Genomic DNA, 25,814 nt, shown 5'->3' with positions numbered 1-25,814 from the left:
GGCGTTTTATATTACCTACGCGCAGTAGGTTGACCACATGATACTGACTTACACCAGTTCGACATGTAGCCCTTCGTCCGGGAGGACACATAACAGTTCCAACTTCCTTTGGTAGCTTCACCTTCTTGCTGGTTGACAACTTGTATCATTCTATCTCATCGTCTCGACACCAGCCAATACAATGCGCACCATTTCATTTGCGATATTTACCTTGGTTGTCACCAGTGGTGGCACACCGCTGGGACACAACCCCGAGCGCCTTGGGGAAATCGTTCCTCGCCAGATGAATGTGACATGTCCAGCAACACCGAATCCCATGCCCAAAGCGGCGGCATTTCCTTCCGTAAAGACGATGCCAGATCCGTTTCTGTATCTCGACGGCAAGACCCGTGTCCAAAGCAAAGACGAATGGAACCAATGCCGCCAACCCGAGATCCTCAAGCTCCTCCAGGAATACCAATACGGGTACTACCCTGATCACTCGCAAGAGACTGTCTCCGCAACTCGAAATGGCAACACCTTGGCTGTGACTGTCACCACAGGAGGGAGGACCGCTAACATTGCAGCTTCTTTGAACTTGCCGAGTGGAGGCGGACCGTTCCCAGTGGTCATCTCGATCGGCGGGATGGACACTAAGAGCTATGTAAACGCGGGGATAGCGGTAGTCACATTCGATTATACCAAAGTCGCCGCAGACAGTAACAGTAAATCTGGCTCGTTTTGGACGCTGTATAGTGGTAGAGACATCGGTAAGTAGACCTTCTTGCCTACTGCAATGCACGCTTACAGTCAACAGGGGTACTGACTGCATGGGCATGGGGCTTTCATCGCGTTCTTGACGGCATCGAACTTAAGGTTCCAGAGATCGATGCAACCAAATCCGGCGTCACCGGTTGCTCTCGTCTGGGCAAAGCCGCTCTGGCTGCTGGGCTATTTGACAAGCGCATCGCCGTCACTATGCCAATGTGTTCTGGCGTTCAGGGGGCGGGGCCCTACCGATACAGCCTGAGTGGGCAGGGGGAGAATCTGGAGAATGCTGTAAGCACTAGGTCTCATTGAAGACTTCACAATCGTTTGAGATGTACGCACTGATGATTGTCCAGAAATCTGGAGCAGGATGGTGGACATCTTCTGGCATCTCGCAGTTCGTCGGCAAATCCTCCCAGCTCCCTTACGACGCCCACACGATCGTTGCAGCCATAGCCCCACGCGCAGTCATCCTCTCCCAGAACGTAAACGATCAATTCACGGACTCCAAAGGCACCGCCCAAGTGACCTTTCCTGCGGCTAAGGTCGTATACAATTGGTTAGGCGTGGGCGAGAAGCTGGGTATGAGCATACCGTCTGGTGGACACTGCGATATGAGTGGATACGCGGATATCTTGCCTTTTGTGCAAAAGATACTGCAGAATAAGAGCACGACGCGGAATTATGACGATTTGAAGACGTGGAAGGCTATGCCCGAGGCTTTCCCTTGGGGCAGCCATCTACCAAAGGCAACCTGAGTAGCAGACTCGTCTACGCCTATCACTGTAAGAAACGAATCTGAACACGTCGTTTTTTTCCACGATAGATAGCCGTGCCCATGGGTACACGAGTCGCCATCGAAGTAATGTATGTGCTCCTAATGTTGCTATTTCTTTACCGAAGCGATGCTATGCTATATGGTAGACCAGGCATTATCGATCGGTATCATCGCGCCGTTGATCATAGTCGACTCTTCTGAAGCGAGGAAAGCAATGCCACGGGCGACGTTGTCTACCCCGATGTAGGGAACCGGTGTACCCTCACTGTCTTTCGATACGTGCATTTGCACGATGGGACTGTATGAGTAAGTAAAGGCCGAAACGTGCAGGTGAAACCCATCAGAACTTACAAGAACGCGTTGAAGCCAGCGGAATCGAAGTGCTCCATCTGGACTGAAGAAGCGATGTTGGTCGCAACACCGCCGGGCAGCACACCATTGCACCGGATGCCTTCCTTGTGGAAGCGCCAAGCCACATTCTTCGTTGCACCGACCTATCAACTGTCAGCATAAAACCGCTATTGCTTAAGGAAGATTGTTTCTTACCAGACCGTGTTTGCTAGCAGTATACGCGATTCCCGCACTCGCCCCCGAAGTCCCCGCTTTGCTACCCACGTTGACAATGGCACCACCTTTCTGCTCCTTCATCGCCGGAAGAACCGCCTTCATCATGCGAATAGGTACTGTCAAGTTGATCGACATCACCCTCTCCCACTCTTCCTCGTGAATCGTGTCCGCACTACTCCAGCCATCGCTCACGCCCGCGCAGTTGACCAACACATCAATGCGGTTGTGCTTGCCAACGCACTTCGCCACTGCATGTTCCGCAGCTTGAGATTCGGTGAGATCAGTCTGGTAGAATGTGAATGTCGAATAGTCTTCCGCGAGCTTCTGCGGCTGTGCGCCAATGTCTATGCCGAAAACCGAGGCGCCTCGCTCAAGGAAGAGACGCGTTGTTGCTAGGCCGATACCGGAGCTGCAGCCGGTCACTATTGCGACTTTGTCTTGGAGAGTGGAAATGGACATGTTGGATTGCGGGTGATATTAATTGATGTATGGATGCGGGTTGATTGATGAATCATACGCTATTGGCGTTGCCCGCTGGTGGAAAACTTGGGATGACGTCAACGGTTAGCGCGAAGACGAGACCCACTTTTGGCGGTGCCCTCTTGAACGCGTCCTCTTCGGCGTCACCTTGGCTCTATCATCGACATCTCATTGCACAGCAGACTGCGGAGGGAAAGGAAGTCAGGTTCAACATAGGAAATGGGTATATTGTGACCTATTATGACAGCCATGGCACACGACCATGCCTTCCAAAAGCCATGCAAACGGAGCTTCTCCCCACGCATCAACGTGTCAACGCACTGCCACTGACCATCTAGATCACTTCTTCCATGCGGTGAACATCACTGTCCTTCGTCCAACGCCGAATCCTCTTGCCCAACCCGAAGTACAACGGGAACACAAACAGCGCAGGCCCCATTGCGCAAGCGAAAATGACCATGGCGGGGGTAATCCACCCATTCTTGCTCACGTGCGCAAGGTCGAAAACCCAGTAACTGTACGAGAACCCGATGAAGTTCTTACAGACTGTAGCGACGACCATGATCTCTCCGGAGATGGGCTTGTAGCAGTCGATCGCGTAGGCGATAGCGATGGTGGGTACTGTGGTGACGCTGAGACCAGCTAGCCCGTAGCCCCAAACTACGATATGACCCCACGCCCACTGCTGCTGGTATGCAACACCGCCGAGGATTATGGAAAGCATCATGATGACCACGTAGATGAACAACGCCGGAAGACGCATCTCGGCTTCGCGCACGCCACCATTTTTACGTGCTGCGCGGGCAGATACCCAGTCGGAGTATGGACCTGCTGTTGCCAGCCCGAACAAGGCGCCAATTGCGAATGCGAAGTTTGTGTATCCGACCTGATCTGGCCTGAAGAGATAAGGAGGTGCAGCAAGAACAGGCGACTCGGTGAGATTGAAGAAGAGGAGGATATCGGCTGGGCCAGCAAGCATCAGACCTGCCCACAAGATGATCGGGTTGAAGAAGACCTTGATGGGCGTCCAGGTATCGCGTACAACAAACATCTTCCACCTCGCATCTGGCTTCATGAACGGCATAAACTGCGCGCGAGATGGGCGTCCTTGTACAGTGATGGGCTGCTCGAGTGAGCTCCGCTCTGAGTCTTGAATACCAGCCTCCGTTGCTTGTTTCTCGAGCTTGGTCTGGTCCTCGTTGCTGGCGTTACTGCTAGTGGTTTGGATGACCGTTGTGTTGCCGCGATGGTACTTGGTCTCAGGGAAGGTGAGTGCGATCAGAATGACCGAAACACCAGACAATGCGGTCTCTAGCCAGAAGAACGACTGCCAGCCGTAATGAGCTGCCATGGAACCAGCCATGATCGGACCCAGGAAAGCTCCCATGAAGTAGCCGGTACTGCAAAATACGTCAGAAGAGGTTCGACCACGCGACGAAGCATCACTTACAAGTATACACCCGTCCAGAGACCCCTCTCGTGCTGATAGAAGACATCGGCGATCATCTGCACAGGGATACTCTCGCTCGTCGCACAGGCCAGACCGTTGACAGCACGCGCCGCCAGCAGACTACTATGACTGGTCGCCATCGCCTGCCATACGCATGACAAAAGAATGAACACGGAAAAGGTCAAGCTGATAGCGCGTCGACCGAAGATGTTGGAAAGCGGCACGATGATGAAGTTGGCGAAACCGAGTGTGATGACGGTGATGCCAGTCAGCATAGCCAGCTGATTATTGTTGAGATGGAACTGGGCGCCCAGAAGAGGGAACATCGGCGCAATGGATAGTGCGCCGGTAACGGAGATCCAGGTGAAGAGCCATTGCGAGGCCATCACCATGACTGTGATAGCTGTCAGCGAAGGCTCAAGCGTGGACGAAGGGTTAACATACGCTTCCATTTCCGGGTCCAGTTCAAAGGGTCGCGAGGATCAGAAGACGGCGTGGGTATGAGCGTTGTCTGCGCGGAGCTATCCTCGTTGATAATCTCCGTACCAGGGATGAGTTCAACATCGCTGTGGTTAGTCGCCATCTTGAAGTCGTTCGTCGCGATCTATCTTCCGTGTCTTAATCCTTTTAGCACGAACGCGCGGCGAGCCTGTCAACTTATACGCCCCCTCCATACTCGGCAATGTTGCGCTCCACGGTTCATGGATCTCTAGTTTCCCGCGGATGATGCATCACTCGGCTCGCAGTGCCATGTAGTGAGACACCATTTGCTGCGACGATCAGCAGTCACCGTTGATCCCTGTATCGAACTAGTGGGTGTCAGCTAACGCAATATCTGGCTACAGTAGCGAATGATGGTGTCGTGAAACCCAGCGACATTCGTGCCTTCAAAACGCTTATTGGACCTGTTCGCACTTCTGTAGCGCATTCACATATCCTTGCTAAACGATCATTGGGGAACCGCTGGCTGGTTGATACAGGGACTGCATATGCTTTTCGAGCTACAAAGTTCATGCGCTGGGTCTGCGAGGAAGGGAAAGTTGCTTGTCGTGCAGTTGCTTGACCCGCCAATCCTGTCCCACCACCTGCATGATGCGAGGTACAAGGCTGACGTCCCGAAAACTTTATCAATAAGCTTGTGCATGGCGCATTTTACCCTGTCTTCAGCCGAACCATAGCATACTGTTGCAATGACTTGGAGTAGTCTTCCTCTCAGACGCAGTTTGTTTTGCATCCGCTCTAGCGTGTGCTTTGTTTCTCTTCGACCCAGCAGGCGCAACTCGACGTTGTAGGTCTTTCGGCGCATTGCTGAAAGTACCCGCCTTTCCAGCATCTCATCAAAATTGCCTGCAAGGTTGCATAGTAATCACGAAGCTTTACTGTTCTCGGCATTGGAAGTGGAGACCCATCGTGCTGATGGCGGCGGGCGCCCATTCGGGAGGTCGCATCCTGGCACCACCGGAGAATGTGGGGATGCGCGCTGACGGACTCCCGCTTTACGGGGACGCCACTAGGCAAAACATATTGTCAAAGTTATTAGGGCTACTCGAACAACAGCTGTCTGGTTTGAACCTTGGAGGTGGACTATTGCGGAAGACTTGGCGGGGATGTTTCGTTTTGCAGAGTGCGGGACGTGCCGAGTGCGTCGCGGAAGTGCCGTTTCGAGCGCACCTGGGCACAGCCGCATCCTGCGAATCTGGTATCTACGGTACTGCAGGGCATACGAGAAAAAGGTACGATCATATCTTCGGAGTGTGTTTAATGCATGTCTGAGAAAACATGAAGATAGATGCGCCAGTATGATGCGGCACTTGAAGCTCGACGGCAAGTCGTGATTATAGAGGTCTCGCCTCGCCTCAAGTTCGACCTCGCAGGCAAGTTGTGCCGCAACATCTGGTACACCAATAGCTGACAGCAAAAGTAACCACGCTTCAATAGTTTCACAAGATGAAGCATTGGATGAATTGACTCTGCGGTCTTCTTGAAGCGCGGTTTTGTTTTAGCATCCTACCAATAGTAGCTAAACGTTTCCAGGGCTTTGTTGCGCAACCAATCGCATCCCTCGCAACCACACTTGCCTCAGAGCTTTGCTGAAACACCGACGGCTGCTTCCGTTGTTCCAAGGAAGATGCGCTTGTCCATACTCGACAGCTCTTTCCAATCCTGAGAGCGCGGATGCGTTTGTGGCGATAGCGCCTTCAGGTAGATCCATCGTGCTGCGATCTCTTGTGCAACAGGGTCTGGATTTGCTTGCGCATCGTACATCAGCGCGACGCTGCTGGCGATGGCCTCGAGATGTTGCAAGATTTCCTGTCCACGGTATAGCAGCTCTTCTTTCTGTGCATTATGGACAACGTCGTTGAGCGCCTGAAGTCTCTCTTCGACAATCGAGACCTGATCTTGGAAGATGGGAGCACATCGACCGAGCACGTCCCTGACCCACGGTGTGAAGATGTTCTTCATGACATCGCCGCCGCCCATTCGCTTATCGGTGAGTACCCGAACGACATCTTCTGCCATGACGCTAACAGTGCCTTCCCATATCGGATTGACGAGGTTGTCGCGATAAATTTTCGCGATGTTCATCAGCCCGCCGTCTTCGTTGTTCTCGCAGTACCCAACACCACCAAGGCACTCCATGCACTGTCGCAAGCCATCAACGGATGCGACGCTGACTTGAGCTTTCATTACGGGCAGCAACAATCTCAGTAAAGCCGCTACCGTGGTTTTGTCGCTCGGGATCAAATGCACGGCTTTTGTATTCGCGACCATCTCGTGCCAATCTTGTTCCAAAGCGCCCTGTAGAGCAACACCGAGATAGGTGAAGTGCGCACTGGCCCAGTACTTGACTGTTTCTTCGGCCATCCATGCGAGATGCGCTGCGTTGTCCTGGAGTAGTCCGCCACGCACTTTGCGTACTTTGCTGTATGCACGGGATATCGCCAGACCACGCGCCCAACTCCCTACACTGCCAGCTGCGGTGTATAACCGCGTGATGTTGAGAATGGCGGAAATCTCTTTCACGCCCTGACCTTCCTTGCCAATGAGCCAACCGCGTGCGCCGTTGAGCTCGAGCTCCGCAGTTGGTAGTGACTTCGTTCCGAGTTTGTTCTTCAGACGCTGGATGCGAACGCCGTTGAGTTCGGTCGCAGGCGGTACTTCTTCGTCCAGGGCATGACTTCCCAGTGACTGCCCGCCCACGCGTCGTCGCATGGGCATGTAGAAGGCAGACAGCCCGCCTTTGTCCGTTCGCGCAAGGAGTACAGCCATCTCCGAGTCCGTTGCGCTGCTGAACCATTTGAAGCCACGTATCTTCCAGGGGCCCAGTTGCATACCAACTGCATCGCGATCTCTTCCTCGATTTGCATCTTCATCCAGCTCCTCCGGTGTCATGCGTCGAGCAAGTGTCTCCGTGCCAGATACATCGCTTCCGCCAGATCGCTCAGTCATCCATTGTCCGCTTGTCCAAGCCGCATCAGGGTCGCGACTACACACTCGCCGATACGCTTCCCGTAGCACTTCGCCTCGACCCGGCTGATCGCCATCTTCGTCGTTCTTGTGTCTGTCCAACAATGTCGCGGCGCCATCGGTCATGCTTTGAGGGCATGCGGTCATGGTACCAGTCGGGCCCCATACATGGCCCCCAACAAACTGTCCCACGCGTCTATTGAAGCGGCGATAAGACTTGTCGTAAGCTACCGAGACGACACCTTCACGATAGCCAATCTCCTTTAGCTTCTGCCATCCTGTTGTCGTCCACAAGGGATCGTTCTTGTTTTCCGTACCGAAGGTAGAAAGCGGACGCAGTACCGGATGGTTGGTCTCCGCATCTGTGGCGTACTTCAAAATAGATGGATTAAGTGACAGACGTGCTAGATGATGGACACGCTTGGTAGCCTCCGTTGCATCCTGTGGCAGGTAGAGATCCAATATTCGCGCGATAACCTTGTCATCGGAAGCTTGTGTCGCATTCGAATACGAACTACGGAAAGTATCTGGTAGCGAAGTCGGACTGGTAAATTGTGGCGGAAGTACCGGAAGGGCTTGGAAGAAGCCTGATGTTGAGGAGGAAGCCCGAGGCGGCTGTTGCGTCATGCTGGCATGCAAAGCAGTTACGCAATCGAAGTAGAGACGGATAAAAGTGCCTGTCTCCAGAGAAGAGACGATACTTCCCCGACGCACATGGTGCCCAGCTTCATGGTGTAGATGTATTGGCGCTCGGATATCGCAGACATCCTCGGTTCACCCCCGCAAACCGCCCAATGGGGCAGTCGCAGCCGGACTGCAGCAAAACCGCCGAAAGCAACACGATGCTTTGACAACCTCATCTCTCTTCGTACCTTGAAGTCCATGGCATCAGTTGGAAGGATGAGAGAGCGAAGATAGAGGCCGCTGCCGTACGGCTTCCACTCGCGTTACCAACTCCCGAGATTTTCTACCGGATTATCTTGCCCTGGACTTGTTCCCCCATGCTTCAGACATGCCGATGGCTGCAGCAATCTATATCAGACCTGTACGATGACCGATCTTGTACTGCAACATCCCTGTCGGCAGTCTCGGGAGCGAAAGCTTGTTGTGATTTGCCTTCGGTATTGTAGCTGCAACTGCCGGTAACTTGTGTTAATTAACTACTTCATCCAAATGATCGAGTCGAGCAATCGCCACAGCTTTGTTGTGAAATGAACGTCACAAGATGTACGACTGGGAAATCTATCGCGCTGTTATTGGTATGAATGAGAGGAGAAGTACTACTGCCGTCACACCGTAATATACTCACTGATAGCAAACCTCCACTTTGGATGGACGTCATGAGAACTCCTTGGCTTAAGAAGCCTCGTAACTTCGACCTGATGGCTTTCGCAACTCACCAGTAGCTAGTCATACCATCGTCGTCATGATTTGGTCCACCGTCTTCGCCAGCGCGCTTTTGACGCAATGCGTCTCTGCGCAGAACATGCTGCGCTTCGTCTGCTCGCAGCTCACCGTTGAGAGAGCCGATCCGTTGGTGAACCCCGGCCAGCGACCCTCACCACACACGCATCAGATTATCGGAGGAAACTCCTTCAACCTTACCGTAATAACCCACCCGACCCATGCGCGACACGTCCACTGACAGACCATAGATGGAGCCTGGTGTCTTTGATCCTCCGACACGTTCGACTTGTACGTCTTGCACATACAGTGAGGACTTCAGCAACTACTGGACTGCCTCGCTCTACTTCAAATCGCCCGAGAATGGCACATTCCAACGTGTGCCCCAGTTCGCCAACGTAGGGCTCCAGCAAGACGGTGGCATGACGGTGTACTACATGCCGTATTCCGCGAAGAACAACAAGATGACGGCCTTCAAGCCTGGGTTCCGCATGATTGCGGGTGACCCCATGGCCAAGAAGCCTAATCGCGCAAGCATCTGCCATCGATGCTTGCAAAACGGGGAAGGCTTCGCGCCCTGTGACGCGAAAGACACCGCAGAACTGCCCAACAAGTACTGTCCTGGTGGCATCAGAGCGACTGTCATCTTTCCGTCTTGCTGGGATGGGAAGAACCTCGATTCGCCAGACCACAAGAGCCACGTCGCATACTCCAACGGCGGAGGTCTAGGCACTCCAAACTGTCCCAGTACGCACCCGGTGGCTATCCCGCAGGTGATGTACGAGATTATGTGGGACACCGGCCGGTACAAGAACAACGCATGGTACGGCAACAACAAGCAGCCGTTCGTTTACAGCTTTGGCGATGGGTGAGCGCTCCTCTTTCTGCTTCTTTGACAATGACTGACGAGAGACAGTACGGGTTACGGACAGCATGGTGACTACCTCTTTGGCTGGAAAGACGACTCGCTCCAGAAAGCCATGGATGCTTTGCCAAGCGGCAAGTGTGCGAACGCCAACTGTCAGGTGTTGAAGATTCAGTCTGCGCAAGACTCGATGAAGTGCAAGAAACCACAACAGGCCGTTGAGGATGTCGGAGTGAGTGGTGACTGGCTGACGGAGCTTCCTGGTGGCATGGCAGTTACGTATACCTAAGTAGATGTAAGCGCGCCTGGCAATGTAAGCGCTACCCACTGTATCGCGATCACAAAGCGCATTTTCGGCACACTCGCTTCCGTGCGAACATGATGTGTTTGGATAAGTGCAGAGGCAGTGCTGGCTGCCGCGTGTGTCGCGAAACGGGCGTGTTGTTTTGTTGAGAAGCCCGAGATTTGCCCGTGAAGGAGCGCTTTGACCCGCCAAGCCTTACCCCTCAATCCTCCATCTCCCCCGTGTTTCTCTCACGATAGCTCCTCGGAAGGCCTGGAACATCACGAGATACATCCACACATATTGTGATTCGAGGAAAAACGCGTGACCGTACTTTTACGCGATTGGGCTCCCACTCGTCGGCCGTCAAAATGGTCTCAGCCTCATCCGCAGACGCGGCATGCGGCTCACAGCGGAAGATGGCAGCCGCGGCGCAATTGGCCTATATACTCAAGCCTTTGAGCCTCATCCCACGTTGAATCTCCCAAAACCAAAATTCAATTAGCGACTTTCGCCATGGCTGCTTTCACCAACCCAGTTCTCCCTGGCTTCAACCCAGACCCGTCCGTCATTCGCGTGGGTAGCGACTACTTTTGTGTCACCTCGTCCTTCGAATACTTTCCTGGCGCGCCCATATATCACAGTAAAGACCTTATCAAATGGAAGCTAATCGGCCATGCGCTCACTCGCAAGTCACAACTGGATATCAAGACTCCTGAGCCGGGAGGCGGTATCTGGGCAACAACCATTCGTTATCACAAGGGCACATTCTACATCATTACCAACTCTTTCGACCGATACAGACCGCAAAACGACGATCGCGTATGGCCCCGAGGCTTCTACGTCAAAACCACCAACATCTGGAACGACAGTACGTGGTCTGAGCCTGTATACTTCGACCAGATTGGCTTCGACTTCGACCTGTTCTGGGACGACGATGGCCAGGTTTACTTGTCTTCTACCTACAGAAAGCTTGATCGGACTCCTGGGGGCAAATTGAAAGACTTTGCGATACACATATCTACTGTCGATCTGGAAACTGGCACTTTGAAGTCTACGCCTAAGATGGTTCGGGAGTCGGAGTCTGGTATATCAGAGGGGTCGCATCTTTTCAAGTTGAACGGCTACTACTATCTCTTCACGGCGGAAGGAGGCACAGAGTCTGGGCACTGCGAATATGTGAGCCGGAGTCGGGAAAGCCCCTTCGGACCTTGGGAGCAAGCACCGCACAACCCGCTTTGGCGCAACACAACAGATGACGAGATCCAAAATACTGGTCATTGCGATATTGTTGAGGATACCCAAGGCCAATGGTGGGCCATGTGTCTAGGCGTGCGACCGAGGAAGGAAGATGACGAATGGCGAACTTCGGTTTTCGGACGCGAGTCAATGTTACTCCCAATTCGCTGGAAAAATGACTGGCCAATCTTCAACGAAGGGAAACCGGTCACACTGCAGATGAACGGGCCGAAAGAGTCCACTGTTGACGACGACAAGGCTTGGAGGGACGATTTCAGCGGGGTCAGGCTCGGCCTTGGCTGGTACAGGAAGAGTAAGCAATCCAGAAAGCCAACATACGGTACGAACATAACACGCCTGTAGATACGCCCGTGAAGAAGGACTACTCCATGACAACGCGACACGATTCTCTTACCCTAAATGGCGGTCCATACACCCTCTCGATGCCCGCATGTCCAACGCTATTCCTGCGAAAACAAAGACATTGGCCGGTGACGTGGGAGACCCAACTGGATTTCCAACCGAACGTGCCACGCGTCGAGGCTGGAACTGTATTGTACTGGAATCACACTTGCTATTCTAGCATTGGCATTGCTTTTGCAGATCGCAACAGTCAGCCTCAACGAGTCATTCGACTTACCCGTCCGGACATGGAAATTGTGGAGCGACCCATCTCAGACAAGGGTGAGGTAAAACTCACCATCGAGAGTACGGCTACGTCCTACCGGTTTGGCTATCGGGAAGTCGGCCATGGGGCACAGCAGAGCGCTGAATGGACATGGCTGGGCGAGATTGATACCCAGATCATGACGCGTAACCCAGACATTGGGCAGCCTTTCACTGGCATGATGATGGGGCTGTATTCGTATGGCGAACTGCAGCCTGTACTGACTCCGGCGCATTTCGCTTATGCCGAATTTCGGTAGCTTTACAAGGTCATTGTCCCGTCTGAGGATGACTTATCTCACTACTTCCACCGCAATCCAGGCATGCATCATGTCACCAGTGCAGTACTCTAATCAACACCTTATTACAATACTCTGTTTGCAATGCTAATACTAAGAGGCTACATGTTCTAATCGACTGAAACATATCGGGCCATACTACCACCAGGTGCCTACGCCACTTCAATGGTGCACGCACTCATTCCTTTTCCTCAATTTTGCAGCATTCACAGCTCCCTTCATCGACACCTGCTTACGGTCCAAGCCGCCGATTGCCTTGCGATCCAGAGCAACACTCGCTGTGTCATCATTAGGATACTTAGCTGTGATATTTCCAAACTTCTGATCAGCCTCTTTGGCAATATACACCACCTCACCTCCCACCATCGTAAGCTGGACACGTTGGCGACCAATCATCTCTTCTGGCACGGTGAAGTAGTCGTTCTCTAAGACGATCAGATCAGCAAACTTGCCAACCTCCAGGGATCCAATGTACTTGTCAGCCCTCAGGAACTTGGCGCCGTTGATAGTGATGGCGCGAAGAGCAGCTTCGCGGGAGATGCCTTCACCAGGAAACGTGCCATTGTAAGGAGCGCCCTGAGATGCCGAGGAATGGGGATTACCAGGATCACCCGACCGTGTGACTGCTATCTTCAGAGCAAGGAACTCGTCGAGAGGATCGACTGGCCAGTCACTTCCGTAGGTAACGGGTCGACCGGCTTTCTCGATCTCGGCATAGGCTTGCAGGTTTTGGCGGCGGTATTCGGCCAGCGATGGGAAGGTGTTGGGGAGGTATGAAGGGGCGAGTTGCGACCACTGGAAGCTCATGATGGCATCGACTTCTAATTCCTTGAAACGGTGCCAGTCATCCTGGTGAGAAAGCTCGTCGTGCGCTAGGCCAAGGCGGAAGTCGTGTCCGGGGTGCGCTTTGCGGAACGATTCGGCGGCGTCAAGACCAACGCGGACAGCAAGGTCGCCATCGGCATGAAGTTGCGCATCTATGCCAGCGAGGAAGAAGCCCGAGAGAGTACTTGCAAGGATCTCAGGTTCCCAGTATGTCTTCCTGAGCGTGCTTGGGTCAGGTGCCCATGTCGTGTTAGACCCATTGACCAAGCTCCAGTATGGCTCAATGAGAGCTGCAGTCCTTGCCGGATACGTGATGACACCATCCAAGAAGGCCTTAACGGCATGCCATTTGAGTGATGGAGCAGGCTGCATCGTAGAGTTATTATCGAACCCGCGAATGAGCTCGACAGTCTTGGCCACTAGATCAGGCACTTCGGCGACGGAGCTTGGGGCATCGATACGGTAGTCAAAGAACGCTCGTGCGCTCAGACCTCCTCCCTGCTGGACAGCCTGAAACACCTGGTCGTACTCCTTCAAAGCCATTGCTTCTTGGAAGGTAGTGATACCGGACTGGCGTAGTAGCTGCATAGCAGCTAGAGCGGCCTTCACAGCCTCTTCCGGTGAAGGCAGAGGTATGCCGAGTAGATCAGAAGCATTGTCTTCGAGTACACCTGAAGGTTCCTGGCTTCCGGGTAGCCGTTCGATATGGCCATTAGATGGGTTTGGGGTCGCCGCGGTGATGTTGGATATCTCCAACGCCCGAGAATTTACTAGGATGGTGTGATAGTCGCTCGAGCGGACAACTACGGGTCGCTTCGTCTTGAGCGCATCGATGCTCGTCTTGTCGACAGATCCACTCCGTGATGTGAGAGTCGAATAGTCCACGTTCACCGCTTCCATCCAAGCGTCGTCCGGTTTGTCGGGTTCATCGTCAATACAGCGTTGGATATGCTGGAGAACTCCAGCTAGGTCGAGCGGCTGGTAGTTCAGGTCGCATTTGAGGAGATAAATGCCGCCACCGAGGATGTGCATGTGAGAGTCGATCAAGCCTGGAATGGCAGCGTGGCCTTGGAGATTGACTACCTGGGTCGTATTGCCAATGCGTACTTTGGCATCCTCGTTTGATCCGACAAAGGTGATGATGCCGTCTTTGATTGCGAGCGCTTCGACCTTTGACGAATCCGCGTCCAGCGTGTAGATGGAGCCGTTGTGGAATACGGTGTCCGCAAAGGATGGCTGTCGTGCTGGTATGGCGTTCGTTGCAGCATATAGCGTTGCCGTGGTGAGTATTCGCATGAGCATATTGGTTCCAGAGGCAGATATAGAGAAGCTGGTATGTAGAATTTGATGGTGAGAATGCTCATACTCGGTCTCGATACCATATATAAGAAATCACCCATCATACCGGTGATTCCAGAGTCCGCAATGCGCGAAGCGTACGCATTCAGTTTATTCTTACGGCCGAAAGCGATGTTGTGTCTCTTCCCTAAACAGGAAAGTACACGCGTTTCTGGAGTGGCTGATTGCTACGAAGTATCGCCGACAGCCTCATGTTCGGATATCTTGGCACGCCGAACCCTCATCGACAACACGATGGGACGACACGGAACATAAGCAAACTTCGTACGAATTTATGTACGAGGACATTCGGGGTTTCGGAGTCCGGAGGAGAAATCGTTCATGCAATTTGAGGATAACAAGTATTTCTTGCAGAGTGGAGGAGCGGCCAAAAACAGCGAACGGAGCCTACACACCAACGCGTCTCAGTACAGATGTATACACCAATGGCCCGAGAATATGTCATAGTCGCGTCCTCTTGGTAAAACGCAGACATTGATTGTTCAGACATATCAGCCTTTGATGGCATCCGCCAACGGCTGAAACCACGCTTTGGCCAGCTTCTTATTACCCGCATCATTCGGATGAACGCCATCGCCGGTCATAGTCTTCGTGTCAAACCCAGTCCACGCGTCTACGACCGTGATGGGGCTGTCTGCAGTCGTCTTGGTTGCCGCCCAAGCTTGAATCGCAGTGTTCAGGGCAACGACACGTTGTCCACACTCAGCGCAGTTCGAAGGGCTCATGGGAATGATCTTCGCGGCGAGAATCTTCATCGTGGGCTTCGAGGCGCGCATCTGGTCCACGAGCTTGCTGAATGCGGTGGTGATCTCTTGAGGCGAGCGGTTGCTCCACACGTCGTTCGTACCGAGGTGCATCATGACGATGTCGGGTTTGGCGGACGAGAGCCAACCGGGAAGCTGGTTCTGGTTCGCGATATTTACTGCTAGAAAGCCGCCCTGATGTTCCGGGTCAGCCGTGCAATGGGTGCGTGATGATAAGCTTACATGTCCCTCGTTCTCTCCGTCGTATGGAAAGCCACAGCCCTGGCCAGCTAGACTGCCTACAAAGTCGGTGTTCTTGATACCGGATTCTTGGAGATTTTGCCAGAGGTAAGCCCGCCAGCAGCCCTATGTCGTGGTTAAGTACGTATTGCAGTAGTATTGGTGCAGGGTACATACTGGGCTACCGGTGATCGAATCGCCGAGGGCCATGATCTTCACCGTCGATTGGCGATTTGTTAGTTCCATTGGAGTTGCTGATGCTGCTGCTGCCAAGGCTGCGATAGCCAGCCATGCAGAGCGGATGGTGACGCGCATGTTGGCAGAGTGTATACTTTTCGTAACGTGTTGGGCGGAACGCAACTTCTAGACTGTAATTGAATGCCTATGTAGTGCAACCTTAGTGTCCTTCGAGGTCAAAACGATATCTGCACTAAAGGGCTCAGCTCCTCTTATCCCAAGAATAAGCTAACCAGCCAAGATGAAGGTCTTGGTAAAGTGTCTAGTTGGCAGTAATGACAGCCTCTCCGGTGATCATGGGGGACTCCATCCCAGTAATCAGATCTCGCTCTGCCAAATAACCACGGATAATGGCCTCAAAAGTCGCTCCATGGATCCACAGTTCATCTAGATATGACGCACCCCGCAATATGAGGATCAATCTTGCACGAGAAGACCCACCAACGGGAGATATCGAGGAGAAGGTCCTCCATATTTGGTGTACTCGTGTACCAACTGGGATGCATCGCTCCACGCAGATGCGACGGCCAAGTTGAGGTGAATAAACAGGTGCTATATGCGATGCAACCAGTGCGGCCCACCAAGCCCCGCGCCGAAATGGGATGACAACTACACAATCACGTCACAAGGCGTGACAGGGGAAGACAGATGCACTCCTGATGGCGATGGTGTTGTCGCAAATGAGATTGAAGTTTGATGAATGGGGTTGTGAGTGATGCGAAGGAAGGAAGTAGACGGCCAGGTGGGACGATGCAGCGGCGCTCAAGGCCCGGAGCGGGTCGCGCACTTCCCCGCTGTTCTTGCGGTCATCGACGCTAACGGCAAAGGATCCCAGCGAACTATTGTTACATTCCCAGGTACCTACAAGGTAGCAACTGTGCAAAGATTAGTCATATTTGATTTATCGTGTTCCTCAACCCCAAGACAGGAATTCTACCACGTCGGACGGTCGGATGATAGCCCCCGAGCCGTACCTGGGTACCTGGTCTTGGTGGATGATGCAAAACTCACGCCACGATAGAGCGCGATATTCGACCAGCCACCTTCCTCGGTCTCGACATCACGGAGACTAAGGGGAAGAAGCTTGATAGTGGTACACCTACTCCCCTGCGTGTTCAGAATGGATTCTAGTGGTGATGCTAGACGCCTTCTTCTTGTCGATCGCAATGTTGCGACATCCGCAACACCAGCACGTAATGTCTGAAATAGAGTTTAGACAGATCAAGAAGGTTTATTATACGCGATCTAAATAAAAGCTCCGTTGATATTCACATCCCGCTAGACGCTACAGGTGTTTTCGCCGTGCCACGACATGTCAGATCTGCGATCGGGCTGGGTTTGAGTTCGCAACCAGGAGGACGGCTCGGAGCTCTGGGTATACTTGGGATTGAGAGCCGTTGCAAGGAAGCCCTGGGCGGAGTGAATGTACGTGATGCTTCCGCGACCATGGGTACATGTTCACGGAACTTTTCGCCATAGGACGCGGTGCAGAATTCCGATCAGATTTGCATGCCGGGTATAAGATCGTACGATTATTGACATGGCGAAATCAAGATTCCCATTGATGAGTAAACATCGTACCATCTCAAGTCGATGATCTCGTGAACTGTCACCATGGGGCGTGATGGGAAGCGTCACAGAACATTAGCGCATCAACGAACCTACTCGGATCTCCTCGAGAATAGTGTCCTCCTGAGAACACTAGAAGCGGCCCCTTGGGCACGTCGAACATTGCTGTCCTTCCATTCTGATCTGCTAAGGCACGTAAGTCGTCAGGATCAATAGAACCCGGTACACTGGTGAGATCCAGTGTCACCGGCCCTTCTTCTGCCGGTTTCCGATCTATGTATATGAGAGATGCGATTCGTCTAACACAAGGTGTTTTGCTACCGTACTCAACTACGCGAAGACGCCCGGGAGGCAGAGCGCCGATCTTTCGGAACACTCTCCGACAGGTATGGAATCGACCAGCGATCCGGTTCGCGGACCGATTGAGATTGCTATAAGTACATACGCGATTCACGTTCGCGAAAGGGAGGCAACGGGTATAAGAAGCGACCGGCATGCTGGTGCGCAATCGGGCCGTTACCGAGGTGCCAGGCTCGAACGGGCTAGCGAGAGATGCCTGTGGAGATGCCGGAGGGTGATCGACAGCTCCGTCGGCATCGTCGACGTTGCGTGCCACAGGGAGCATCTCCGTCAGACGCGTGGCTCACGTGTCATGCAGATGACGGCGGCAGGTCGGTTCAAAGCGTCCGTTGATGTTGAGGCCTCATGCTTGGCCGTGTTAGGCAGGCGGCATTCCCAGGTATCATAGCCCAGCGCTCAGGTACGTACCTCGGTGCGCTAATCAAGAACCCCTTGGGCCTTGGTGCTATACTCGAAGGATATCAAATTGAAGCCTTCCGGCGGGTGGCGCTGCATTCTCGCCCGCGTCCATGATCACGGCTAATAGTGGAGGCCAAGACTGGCATTAGCCATTCAGCGCGCGGCGGAGTTCGACTGTATGAACGAGTGGTGGGTATAGGAAAGAGGCGTTTTGCGCACTGCGCCTGCGGGCTCAGGAGATGATAACCGAGATGCATTCCCTGGCAGGCGGCACGTCGCGAGGCACCGTGCGCTGTTCCGTTGAGAGCTTTCAACATCAGACCGGGAAGTGGAGAGGAGAGGAGACGGGTTCATGCATCAGCAAGTTTCGGAAGAAAGATGTCAAATTCTATGTAACAGTCGCTCAGTGAAGTACCGAATTTGGCTCCGCGACGAGATCCTTCTGGCTCTCGCTGTCGCTGATGCGCGAGCTCTGTTCGAAATGTTGCTCGAAATGTCGCGAAACGTATATGTTCTTGCCATACATGCCTCCTTCTTCAGAAGTTGTCTGGTATGGTGTCGTGCTACCTGGTCGACCCAATTCAAAATCGTCGTCCATGCGTCTTGCTGTGCTTCTGACACCAATTTGCTTCGTGCTGGCTCCAGTTCCCGTGCCATTTCCGTAGATTGCTCTGCTGGCGTTGAGCGATGAAGAGAAGCCGGGAATGATTTTGACGACCAGTGGCTTAAGTGCAGGGAGTGATGCGCACACAATAGCAAGGTTCATCTCGATAGCGGACCAGTAGGCTGTTGGTGCACTGTAATAAGTGTTGTCGTCGGGATGTGCGACCAGGACGACGAGGGCGTGGAGCCGAAGGATCGACACGACACACACGAACCAACCGATAGTAAGGATGGCGAGGAGAGCAACCTTCTGACGCATGGCGATTTGCAGGGTCCAGATGACTCGAACGGGAAGGAAGGCGACGAGAAGATCGGTTACGATGTTGATGCTAGCGTTCACATACCAAATCCTATTACCAAATTAGCATTGCGCATCGTAAGGCTGAGCAAGTTGGTAGCACTCACGTCTTGTTGTCGATACACTTCGAAGTCGGCTGCTCAAGGATTTTCCAGTAAGCGTGGATAGGGACGCATGTGAAGATCGAAGTGATGATCGTAGATACACCCCAAAGGATGCAAATGGCCATAACGATGTGGAGAGGGATGCGCATCTCTCGCACAGTGAAGATTCGGCCGTACTGCAGAAGAATAGACACTTTGGTGAACATGAGGCTGGCGTTGTAGCAAATGATACTCCAGAACAGGTACTGGGATACATTAGCTTGATAGTATGAAGAGAGGATGGTTCCTCACCTTCAAGATGATTTCAACTCCGGTAGGGAACTCGATGAGGGGGGCGTGTTTGCCGTTGCCGGCGTTTGCTTGCATGACCTGAAGTATGCCGGTGGCAATGGAGAGAGCCATGGAGACTACGATGGTGTAGTCTTCCCATCCTAATGCTCGTCCCAAGTATCGAAGCCGAGTGAAGAGACGTAGGCCAACGCATATCACTGCGATGCATGTAAAGGCAACGACGATAGACTTGGTGAGTGGACCCCGATCGTCCTTGGCCAAGGCAGCCGACTGTTCGGGTGTTAAAGGATCCATGGTGGTTGCAAAAAGGTACAGAGGATGCCACACGTTGCTTGTCGATGTGTCGGACAGGTACGATGAGGCGACCAAGGCAATCCTTTACATATGTATTCGCGGTTCCCTGTGTGTGGAAGAGTACATGTGTCAGGCACTGCGCCCAGAGGTACCTGCACTGCAGGCTGCACGGGCTAGTGCGCCAGTTCACACAGAACCGGGATGCTACGTCGTTTGAGGAGGTATCCGAAACTCAAAACCGATGGATAAACATGACCCTGGAAGCAGCGGTAGGGAAGATCTGGGGAGATGCTGTGCCTAACGAAGAAGCTAGACTTAGCGGACGGCAAGAAGTTGGCTCCGGCCAATGAGACTAGACACTCCTCACGGGACACGCAAATAGTCCAGATTCGAGGGGCGTATTTCATGGCGAACCGCTGCAGTGAGCAAGACGACATACGAACTCACTTGCATGATGCAGTCCATGCGTTTCTCATGGCGGATGCTGATCTTTGCCGTCAACCGAATGAACGTCTCCCAAACCAGGAACTCGTCCCTCGGTTCACCGGGTGAAGATCATGCAGGTGCTTTGACGAACGAGCTTTCGCGTGGCGCACCCGATGTTACACAAGAAATCGTCTTGGTCGAATACACGACGTCCGTTGCTGAATGACCAGGCTGGCTAAGTCCGTACGAATGGCTTTCATGATCAGGCGAGACCCAAGCACGAAGCTTTCGGCGTGAGCATACTGCGACTGTTTCTTGTACGGTCGAGTAGCATTGTTGTTCATTGGCCGTATGCTCAGCAAATCTTTCCGCCTCCGGTACTGGCTGGTGAAGTTGTGCGTCCGCGTCAAGATGATATCTTCACATGCTGAGGGGTACACCAGCACGGAATACTGAACAGGGTACCACTCGAAGCTGGTAGCGTCATGCACGAAAGCCACCAAATACCGGCTAATTTGTGTGGTGTAATCTGCCCGTAGACCTAGTGCGACACTAAAGCAGAGAATGGCGAGTCTTGATGTTCGGAAGCATCCCTGCGGATCGGACTTCAAACTCTATCATCGTTAGCTGCCTTACCGCGTACCATCCTGGTGCGCTCTGGTCCGCCGTTCAAGACAGGCCCTCCAAATAACTGATTAGAAATATGCATCGTAAAGTGCTTGTAAGGCGGGCCGCCTTTGTCCGTGTTGTAGACCGCGGGTTTAAGGAAACTCTGGTGTACTGATGAGGCACAACGCCACGCCACGCGATGCCACGACTCTATCGTGTCCGAAGTGTGCTCAACAGGCGCGGAAGGCCTCGCAGCTGTAGTCAAACTCTTGTGCGTCGTAAACACCGTGCGAGATCATCTCGCCTAACACAGGCCCGCTGAGTGTACTGCTGAGTCTTGTTACCGATCAGGCGTCACACAACATTGCGATGCATATGCCATTTTGGCATACCAGGCAATGCAGCGTGTGTCGTTCGCGTGGGAAAGATTTGCTGAAGGATCATTCATGAGGTAACGTCCGTTTCAAACTCGAGTACTGCCTCAGGAACCGTGATCCCGTGCAGATATTGTGCTGGCAGCGGCATAACGCGGGGTGCGACAGAACCTTGGAAATCCTACAGCTGAGGTGTGCCCGGACAGGGTCGGTTAGAAGGTTTGCGCTACGTCAGCGATGCAGCCAGACGAACACGGAGCCCATGCGACATCAGTTGATTTGTGATCTGTTGCGCAATATGAAAGAAGTTTTGTAGAAGTGCGTCATGATTTTGCAATGTAGAGTGCTTGCAAGCAAGTGGATGCCTGGGTTAGGAGGAGGATGCCGGAACCTCGGAAGCATCTCGTGAAACGTGATCTCAGCCGGAACGGGTCGATAGCGCCAAATCGTCTTCTTGGCGCACTAGTCTAGTTCGAGACCGCAGCAATGATACCGTGAGAGCTGACCCGAACACCAGCCATAGACTGTGGTATCTTTACTAGCCACGCAGATCTCCGAACCTCCTCAACGATGCAGGAGTAGCGTGCGTATCCTAGCTGTAACGTGGGCTGCGTTGTGGCACGCATGTCGATTGCTGTTCCCATCTTGCAGTACCGCGCCTCTGGCACCTTCACGTTTCAATAGCTCTGGTATGTATAGCCAGGGTCTTCCCAGATCCTGCACGAAGATGGGTTCGCCGTTGGATCGACATATGGCATCTTTGGCATCTTTGCGATTGACACTTTCTAGGTAAGCGAGACGGGGTGAGGCGCCCCGCATGAAGCTGACCCGAACGAATAGTTCAAGCACAAGCCAACGTCTTCTGAGCAGTCTCGGAGCTCCAGCACAACGATCGTCGGCCCCTGATCTGCAGTCACTGGTCAATACTTAGAGAGTCACAGACCTTCGAACCAACATGTCACCTCGCATTAACACACCATTCCACGTCTGCCAGAACTTTATCTTCTTGATGTCGTCTGCATCTCGCCATTTCGGTCGCCATGCATGTGAGAATGCTGTGAACAAGCACAATTTCGCTATATACTGACCGCGCCACTCGAATCACGTTGCTGAGAGAACATGTGAAGCGCGAACTGACACAATAGGCGCTGGATGATACCGGCTTGGATGCTAACATCATAGTCGATGATTCGGGAATAAACAACGATACATTTGTCAAGACGCAAGGCGGTCTACAAACGCCAGAAGAATCGCCTTAGCCTTCAGCTCGGTATTCTAACCCTAGAGACCGGCTACACGGCAATCAAGACGCTCATGTGCTGGCTGGCTCAACGCCTCAAAACCAATTCGCCATTATCTGAGTTTCGAGAAAAAGCTACGTATTTCACTTGTCGGATGAGCCTCCGCTGGCATGCGACGTACAAGCTTTCGACGATAAGGAACGTTTGTATTGACTGCGCGTGTTTGTGCTGCCGCTAAAGTCAACTACTGCAATACGATCAGCACAGAACTGTGTGATTACTATACACGTTTACAATCATGAGCTCACGAAAGTCAGATAGCTGTTCATAGCGTCACAAGCTCGAAATCATGAAGAGCGCAGTTATGCTGGTACGTAGGTACGACAAGGTCATCGCGGTTGACGGGGAACATTTTTGGAGATCAAGGGCTCTTCATCTTTGGCGAGTGTTTTACATCACCAACGAGTTGAGGATACAACAACGAGGATTAAATCGCGACGCATTTGGCAGAGTTGCTCACGTTTCGATTGCCTGGGCTGCTTGCGGGTTACGACTGGGCGCAAGTCGTTCGTCCCTTCCGGCTGAATCTCTCTAATTTTCAACTCACAAGAACGCATACACTATTACTTCGCTGCGCGCTTCTAGATCAATGCGATGCCTTTCATCAAGTCGTGCGTCGCAAACCGCACAGTGTACGGAGACTGCAACATATGGGTGTTTAGTTCACGCCACTCACAAGCTCAGATTCGCTAAACTTGACTCTGCTACGAAAGAAGGGCTTGATGAACGGCAGAGGCACTTCCTGCTTTCCTCTTTGCTATAAGCCTTTTCCACTTCCCAATTACCCTCAGTTTCAAGGCAAGGTTTTCGGAGAAGGAGATAAATTCCTTTTCACGACGCTCGAACCCAAGCCAATCAATCCCGCGAAGGCCTATGAACTGTTTGTCCAATGCTCTCGACAAAACCTTTGCAAGATAATCTACCTGTTCCTGTTCCAAAGACGCATCCCTAATTTCGAGACCGAGCTTCAGGTATCCTCGTCCAGGGCGCTTACGGTGCTGCTGGGGTACTCTCGCATCGAGCCCTAATTGGACCATCGGTGTTAAAGGAATATGGCGCTTGTCTGGTAGCAAAGACCATAGTTCAGGGCTTGTGCCTGGGGGTCTCATCTCAATGCACTGATGAAGGTCCTGAGTTGAAAACGCGGAGTTGTTGGTACGTTCGTGAAGCTCTTTCAACCCGTCAATCAACCTGCGCGTGAACGACAAACGGCCAGGAGGTATCTGACCACAGCCGTTCATCAACTGAAAACGCCGAGTAGTCTCTTGGTCCCTGTAGTTGGAGTTGCTGACGTCCTCGGGTACATGACCTGTATTGCCGTTACTCGCATACGTTGCGTCTAGTATTGCAAGAACGTCTCCGTCGATTTCGTCCGAGCGGAGGTAGTCTTCCGTCTTGTACCAGTTTATCTGACCACTAGTGGAAGTGCCACGAGCCGTTGATGATTCTAAGGACGGTAAAAACTCGAGTCTACTGGCATTCTTATAGTGGACAGCATGGCCTGTATAGAACACGATCAACAAGTTATGAGGGTGATCGTGGTTCTCAACGAACGTGGTTAAGACTCGATCCATTTGATGTTGTGGTTTGCTTCGGTGGCTGAGTTCAGCAACGTCCGTCTCGAAATGGAAACGGTCCCGGAAGACATTTTCGAGCTCCCTCACCTGCGATCCTGTTAGAACCATAGTGTTCTGTCTCTTCCGAAAATCAAAGAGCCCTCATGCGAGGGAGCTCAAAAATACAGAATTTGATTTAAATCTGAAACCACTTACTTCGACACTGGTTCGTAAATCATCCAATTCATCTGCCCATCTCAAGAGCAATACAGCGACTTTTGCATAGCCTCTGGGTGTCCCCATATTCCTGGCCATGGCTTCAGCCCACCAGTCCTGCATTGCCACTGAATGCTCTTGCGCCCTGTCGCTTGCAGACTGTTTCAGCTTTGAATTGCTTCCTTCCTGTAGCGTGGTTTCAAAGGCCTCCTCGGCGGTCCTTTTGCGTGAACTATCAAGTGCTAGCTTTCGTTGCATCTCCAATTCGAGGCGATCGAATGCATTTGCTTTGCCTTCACCATAGATAGGTGGCATGTGTACGTCGAAGAGGCCAAGTAGAGAGTAGATTGCGTCCTCCTCCCGTTTGGTTTCCCGTCCAGCTGCCCAGGACATGCGCTCTTCTATACTGAAATTTGAAAGACGCAGCGGGGATGTTTCCAAAGCTCGCGAAGGAATAGCTGTAGCTTGATGGATAACCTGCGACAGTGTTCGCTTATCACCTAGGCGCTCCCCATCAACGGTATAGAACTCCACGGAAGATGGAGCGAGTAGTTCCTGTAAAGTCCAGCCTCTGGTGAACCATTTGCTCTTCTGGAACGCCGTCTTCCAAGGCGTTCGAGGCGGGGCTGTCACATCTGAAAGATAGACGTAACATCGAGTTGAATGTTGATACCACGAGAACATGGAGTTGATCGCTTTCGAGAGTTCCACGCTATCTTTCTTATCAATGCAGCACGTATCCACCTAATAGATATTAGCCGATGCGATGCGCGAAGGATGGAGAACATCGTCAGGTCACCCAAAAATATTCCAGGCCATCATTGGCAGCTACGTTGGCGCAAAAGTGTAGTTTGGCATAGCCTTGCTTTTCTTTGCCTCTGCCTTTCACGATGTCTTTGAAGGACACTTCATCGTTATCGGAACCCCAGGTGTGTGACAGTATCGCGTAGGGCGGCAGCTGTCTGTCGTCATAGTCAGCAAGGCTGAACTCGCCGTCGGCGTCACGCCGTAGAAGGTGCATGTTGTAGAAGCAGTGGAAGGAAGTTGATCAAATTGCCACAAGAGGTGGTCGCGATGGAAATTCGCAGATAGTGTGCTGGCAGCAGCGAAGGAGTGGGAGATAACATGATCATGTCAGCAGTGGCGTGGCTATTCCGTTGGGGGGTCGAGGTGCATCCTTCTGAGAGACATGGGTTGGCGTCGTGCGAAGCTGAAGTGGGGCGGGGTAGATTGGCAGGGTCTACACCGGCTCCTGGAGACATCCAACACCCTGGGCACTAGACTTTGACAACAAGAACGAGCGGTGACCGCACCATGAGCCTTGAAAATTGAAGATCTCTTTTGAATGAGGCTGAGCTGAGCTGTGCTACCACCTAGGTACCACCATGCGGCCATCTGCCGGCATGATGAGCCCACCCTATTCGAGGGACATATCGAAAGCCCGCCCATAGAGGATACAACCAAAGCCAATGATCTAAGAGTCTGACTGCGGTAATATCCTGCTAACATCCGCTTTCCATGTTAATGTAGACTGCACGGCGTCTGTCTCGCGTATTGAATGAACAGGGTGAGCTGCACGCGATATCGAGTAAGCCGGCTGCGCCCCCAAGACGCACATCTCAGCCTTCGCAATCTTATCAGCTACAAACTCATGGTTCTGGCTTCTATCCTCTTCCCGCGCATGGATGATGATTTTACTGATTG

General features: G+C 52.6%; 9 protein-coding genes across 9 annotated transcripts; 3 read left to right on the top strand and 6 right to left on the bottom strand.

The window, feature by feature from the left end:
• Positions 1 to 181: 181 nt before the first annotated feature.
• Positions 182 to 1,505, top strand: J4E79_009625 (uncharacterized protein; the record flags this gene model as incomplete). Its single annotated transcript, XM_049358469.1, has 3 exons — positions 182 to 749; positions 797 to 1,038; positions 1,104 to 1,505. The coding sequence occupies 3 exons, from the start codon at positions 182 to 184 to the stop codon at positions 1,503 to 1,505; spliced, it is 1,212 nt and encodes a 403-aa protein (XP_049206939.1).
• A 155-nt stretch (positions 1,506 to 1,660) lies between these two features.
• J4E79_009624 (uncharacterized protein) lies at positions 1,661 to 2,551 on the bottom strand (the record flags this gene model as incomplete). The annotated part of the gene is made up of 3 exons (XM_049358468.1): positions 1,661 to 1,823; positions 1,877 to 2,019; positions 2,072 to 2,551. 3 exons carry the CDS (start codon positions 2,549 to 2,551, stop codon positions 1,661 to 1,663), a joined length of 786 nt encoding a protein of 261 aa, XP_049206938.1.
• Positions 2,552 to 2,906: 355 nt separating this feature from the next.
• Positions 2,907 to 4,605, bottom strand: J4E79_009623 (uncharacterized protein; the record flags this gene model as incomplete). The annotated part of the gene is made up of 3 exons (XM_049358467.1): positions 2,907 to 3,972; positions 4,023 to 4,416; positions 4,467 to 4,605. The coding sequence occupies 3 exons, from the start codon at positions 4,603 to 4,605 to the stop codon at positions 2,907 to 2,909; spliced, it is 1,599 nt and encodes a 532-aa protein (XP_049206937.1).
• A 1,496-nt stretch (positions 4,606 to 6,101) lies between these two features.
• J4E79_009622 (uncharacterized protein) lies at positions 6,102 to 8,117 on the bottom strand (the record flags this gene model as incomplete). The annotated part of the gene is made up of 1 exon (XM_049358466.1): positions 6,102 to 8,117. One exon carries the CDS (start codon positions 8,115 to 8,117, stop codon positions 6,102 to 6,104), a length of 2,016 nt encoding a protein of 671 aa, XP_049206936.1.
• Positions 8,118 to 8,916: 799 nt separating this feature from the next.
• On the top strand, positions 8,917 to 10,048 carry J4E79_009621 (uncharacterized protein; the record flags this gene model as incomplete). The annotated part of the gene is made up of 3 exons (XM_049358465.1): positions 8,917 to 9,096; positions 9,146 to 9,762; positions 9,811 to 10,048. The coding sequence occupies 3 exons, from the start codon at positions 8,917 to 8,919 to the stop codon at positions 10,046 to 10,048; spliced, it is 1,035 nt and encodes a 344-aa protein (XP_049206935.1).
• A 510-nt stretch (positions 10,049 to 10,558) lies between these two features.
• J4E79_009620 (uncharacterized protein) lies at positions 10,559 to 12,207 on the top strand (the record flags this gene model as incomplete). The annotated part of the gene is made up of 2 exons (XM_049358464.1): positions 10,559 to 11,594; positions 11,645 to 12,207. The coding sequence occupies 2 exons, from the start codon at positions 10,559 to 10,561 to the stop codon at positions 12,205 to 12,207; spliced, it is 1,599 nt and encodes a 532-aa protein (XP_049206934.1).
• A 2,714-nt stretch (positions 12,208 to 14,921) lies between these two features.
• Positions 14,922 to 15,728, bottom strand: J4E79_009619 (uncharacterized protein; the record flags this gene model as incomplete). Its single annotated transcript, XM_049358463.1, has 3 exons — positions 14,922 to 15,368; positions 15,417 to 15,539; positions 15,591 to 15,728. 3 exons carry the CDS (start codon positions 15,726 to 15,728, stop codon positions 14,922 to 14,924), a joined length of 708 nt encoding a protein of 235 aa, XP_049206933.1.
• A 2,653-nt stretch (positions 15,729 to 18,381) lies between these two features.
• Positions 18,382 to 19,628, bottom strand: J4E79_009618 (uncharacterized protein; the record flags this gene model as incomplete). Its single annotated transcript, XM_049358462.1, has 3 exons — positions 18,382 to 18,991; positions 19,047 to 19,288; positions 19,335 to 19,628. 3 exons carry the CDS (start codon positions 19,626 to 19,628, stop codon positions 18,382 to 18,384), a joined length of 1,146 nt encoding a protein of 381 aa, XP_049206932.1.
• A 3,368-nt stretch (positions 19,629 to 22,996) lies between these two features.
• Positions 22,997 to 24,503, bottom strand: J4E79_009617 (uncharacterized protein; the record flags this gene model as incomplete). Its single annotated transcript, XM_049358461.1, has 3 exons — positions 22,997 to 23,095; positions 23,124 to 23,747; positions 24,111 to 24,503. 3 exons carry the CDS (start codon positions 24,501 to 24,503, stop codon positions 22,997 to 22,999), a joined length of 1,116 nt encoding a protein of 371 aa, XP_049206931.1.
• Positions 24,504 to 25,814: the final 1,311 nt, after the last annotated feature.

Source organism: Alternaria viburni (assembly GCF_023758015.1).
Source record: "Alternaria viburni strain BMP 2772 chromosome Unknown scaffold_26, whole genome shotgun sequence".
NCBI classification, from domain to species: domain Eukaryota; kingdom Fungi; phylum Ascomycota; class Dothideomycetes; order Pleosporales; family Pleosporaceae; genus Alternaria; species Alternaria viburni.
The sequence above is the reverse complement of the archived record's forward strand: the minus strand, read 5'-3'. Positions and strand labels throughout refer to the sequence as shown.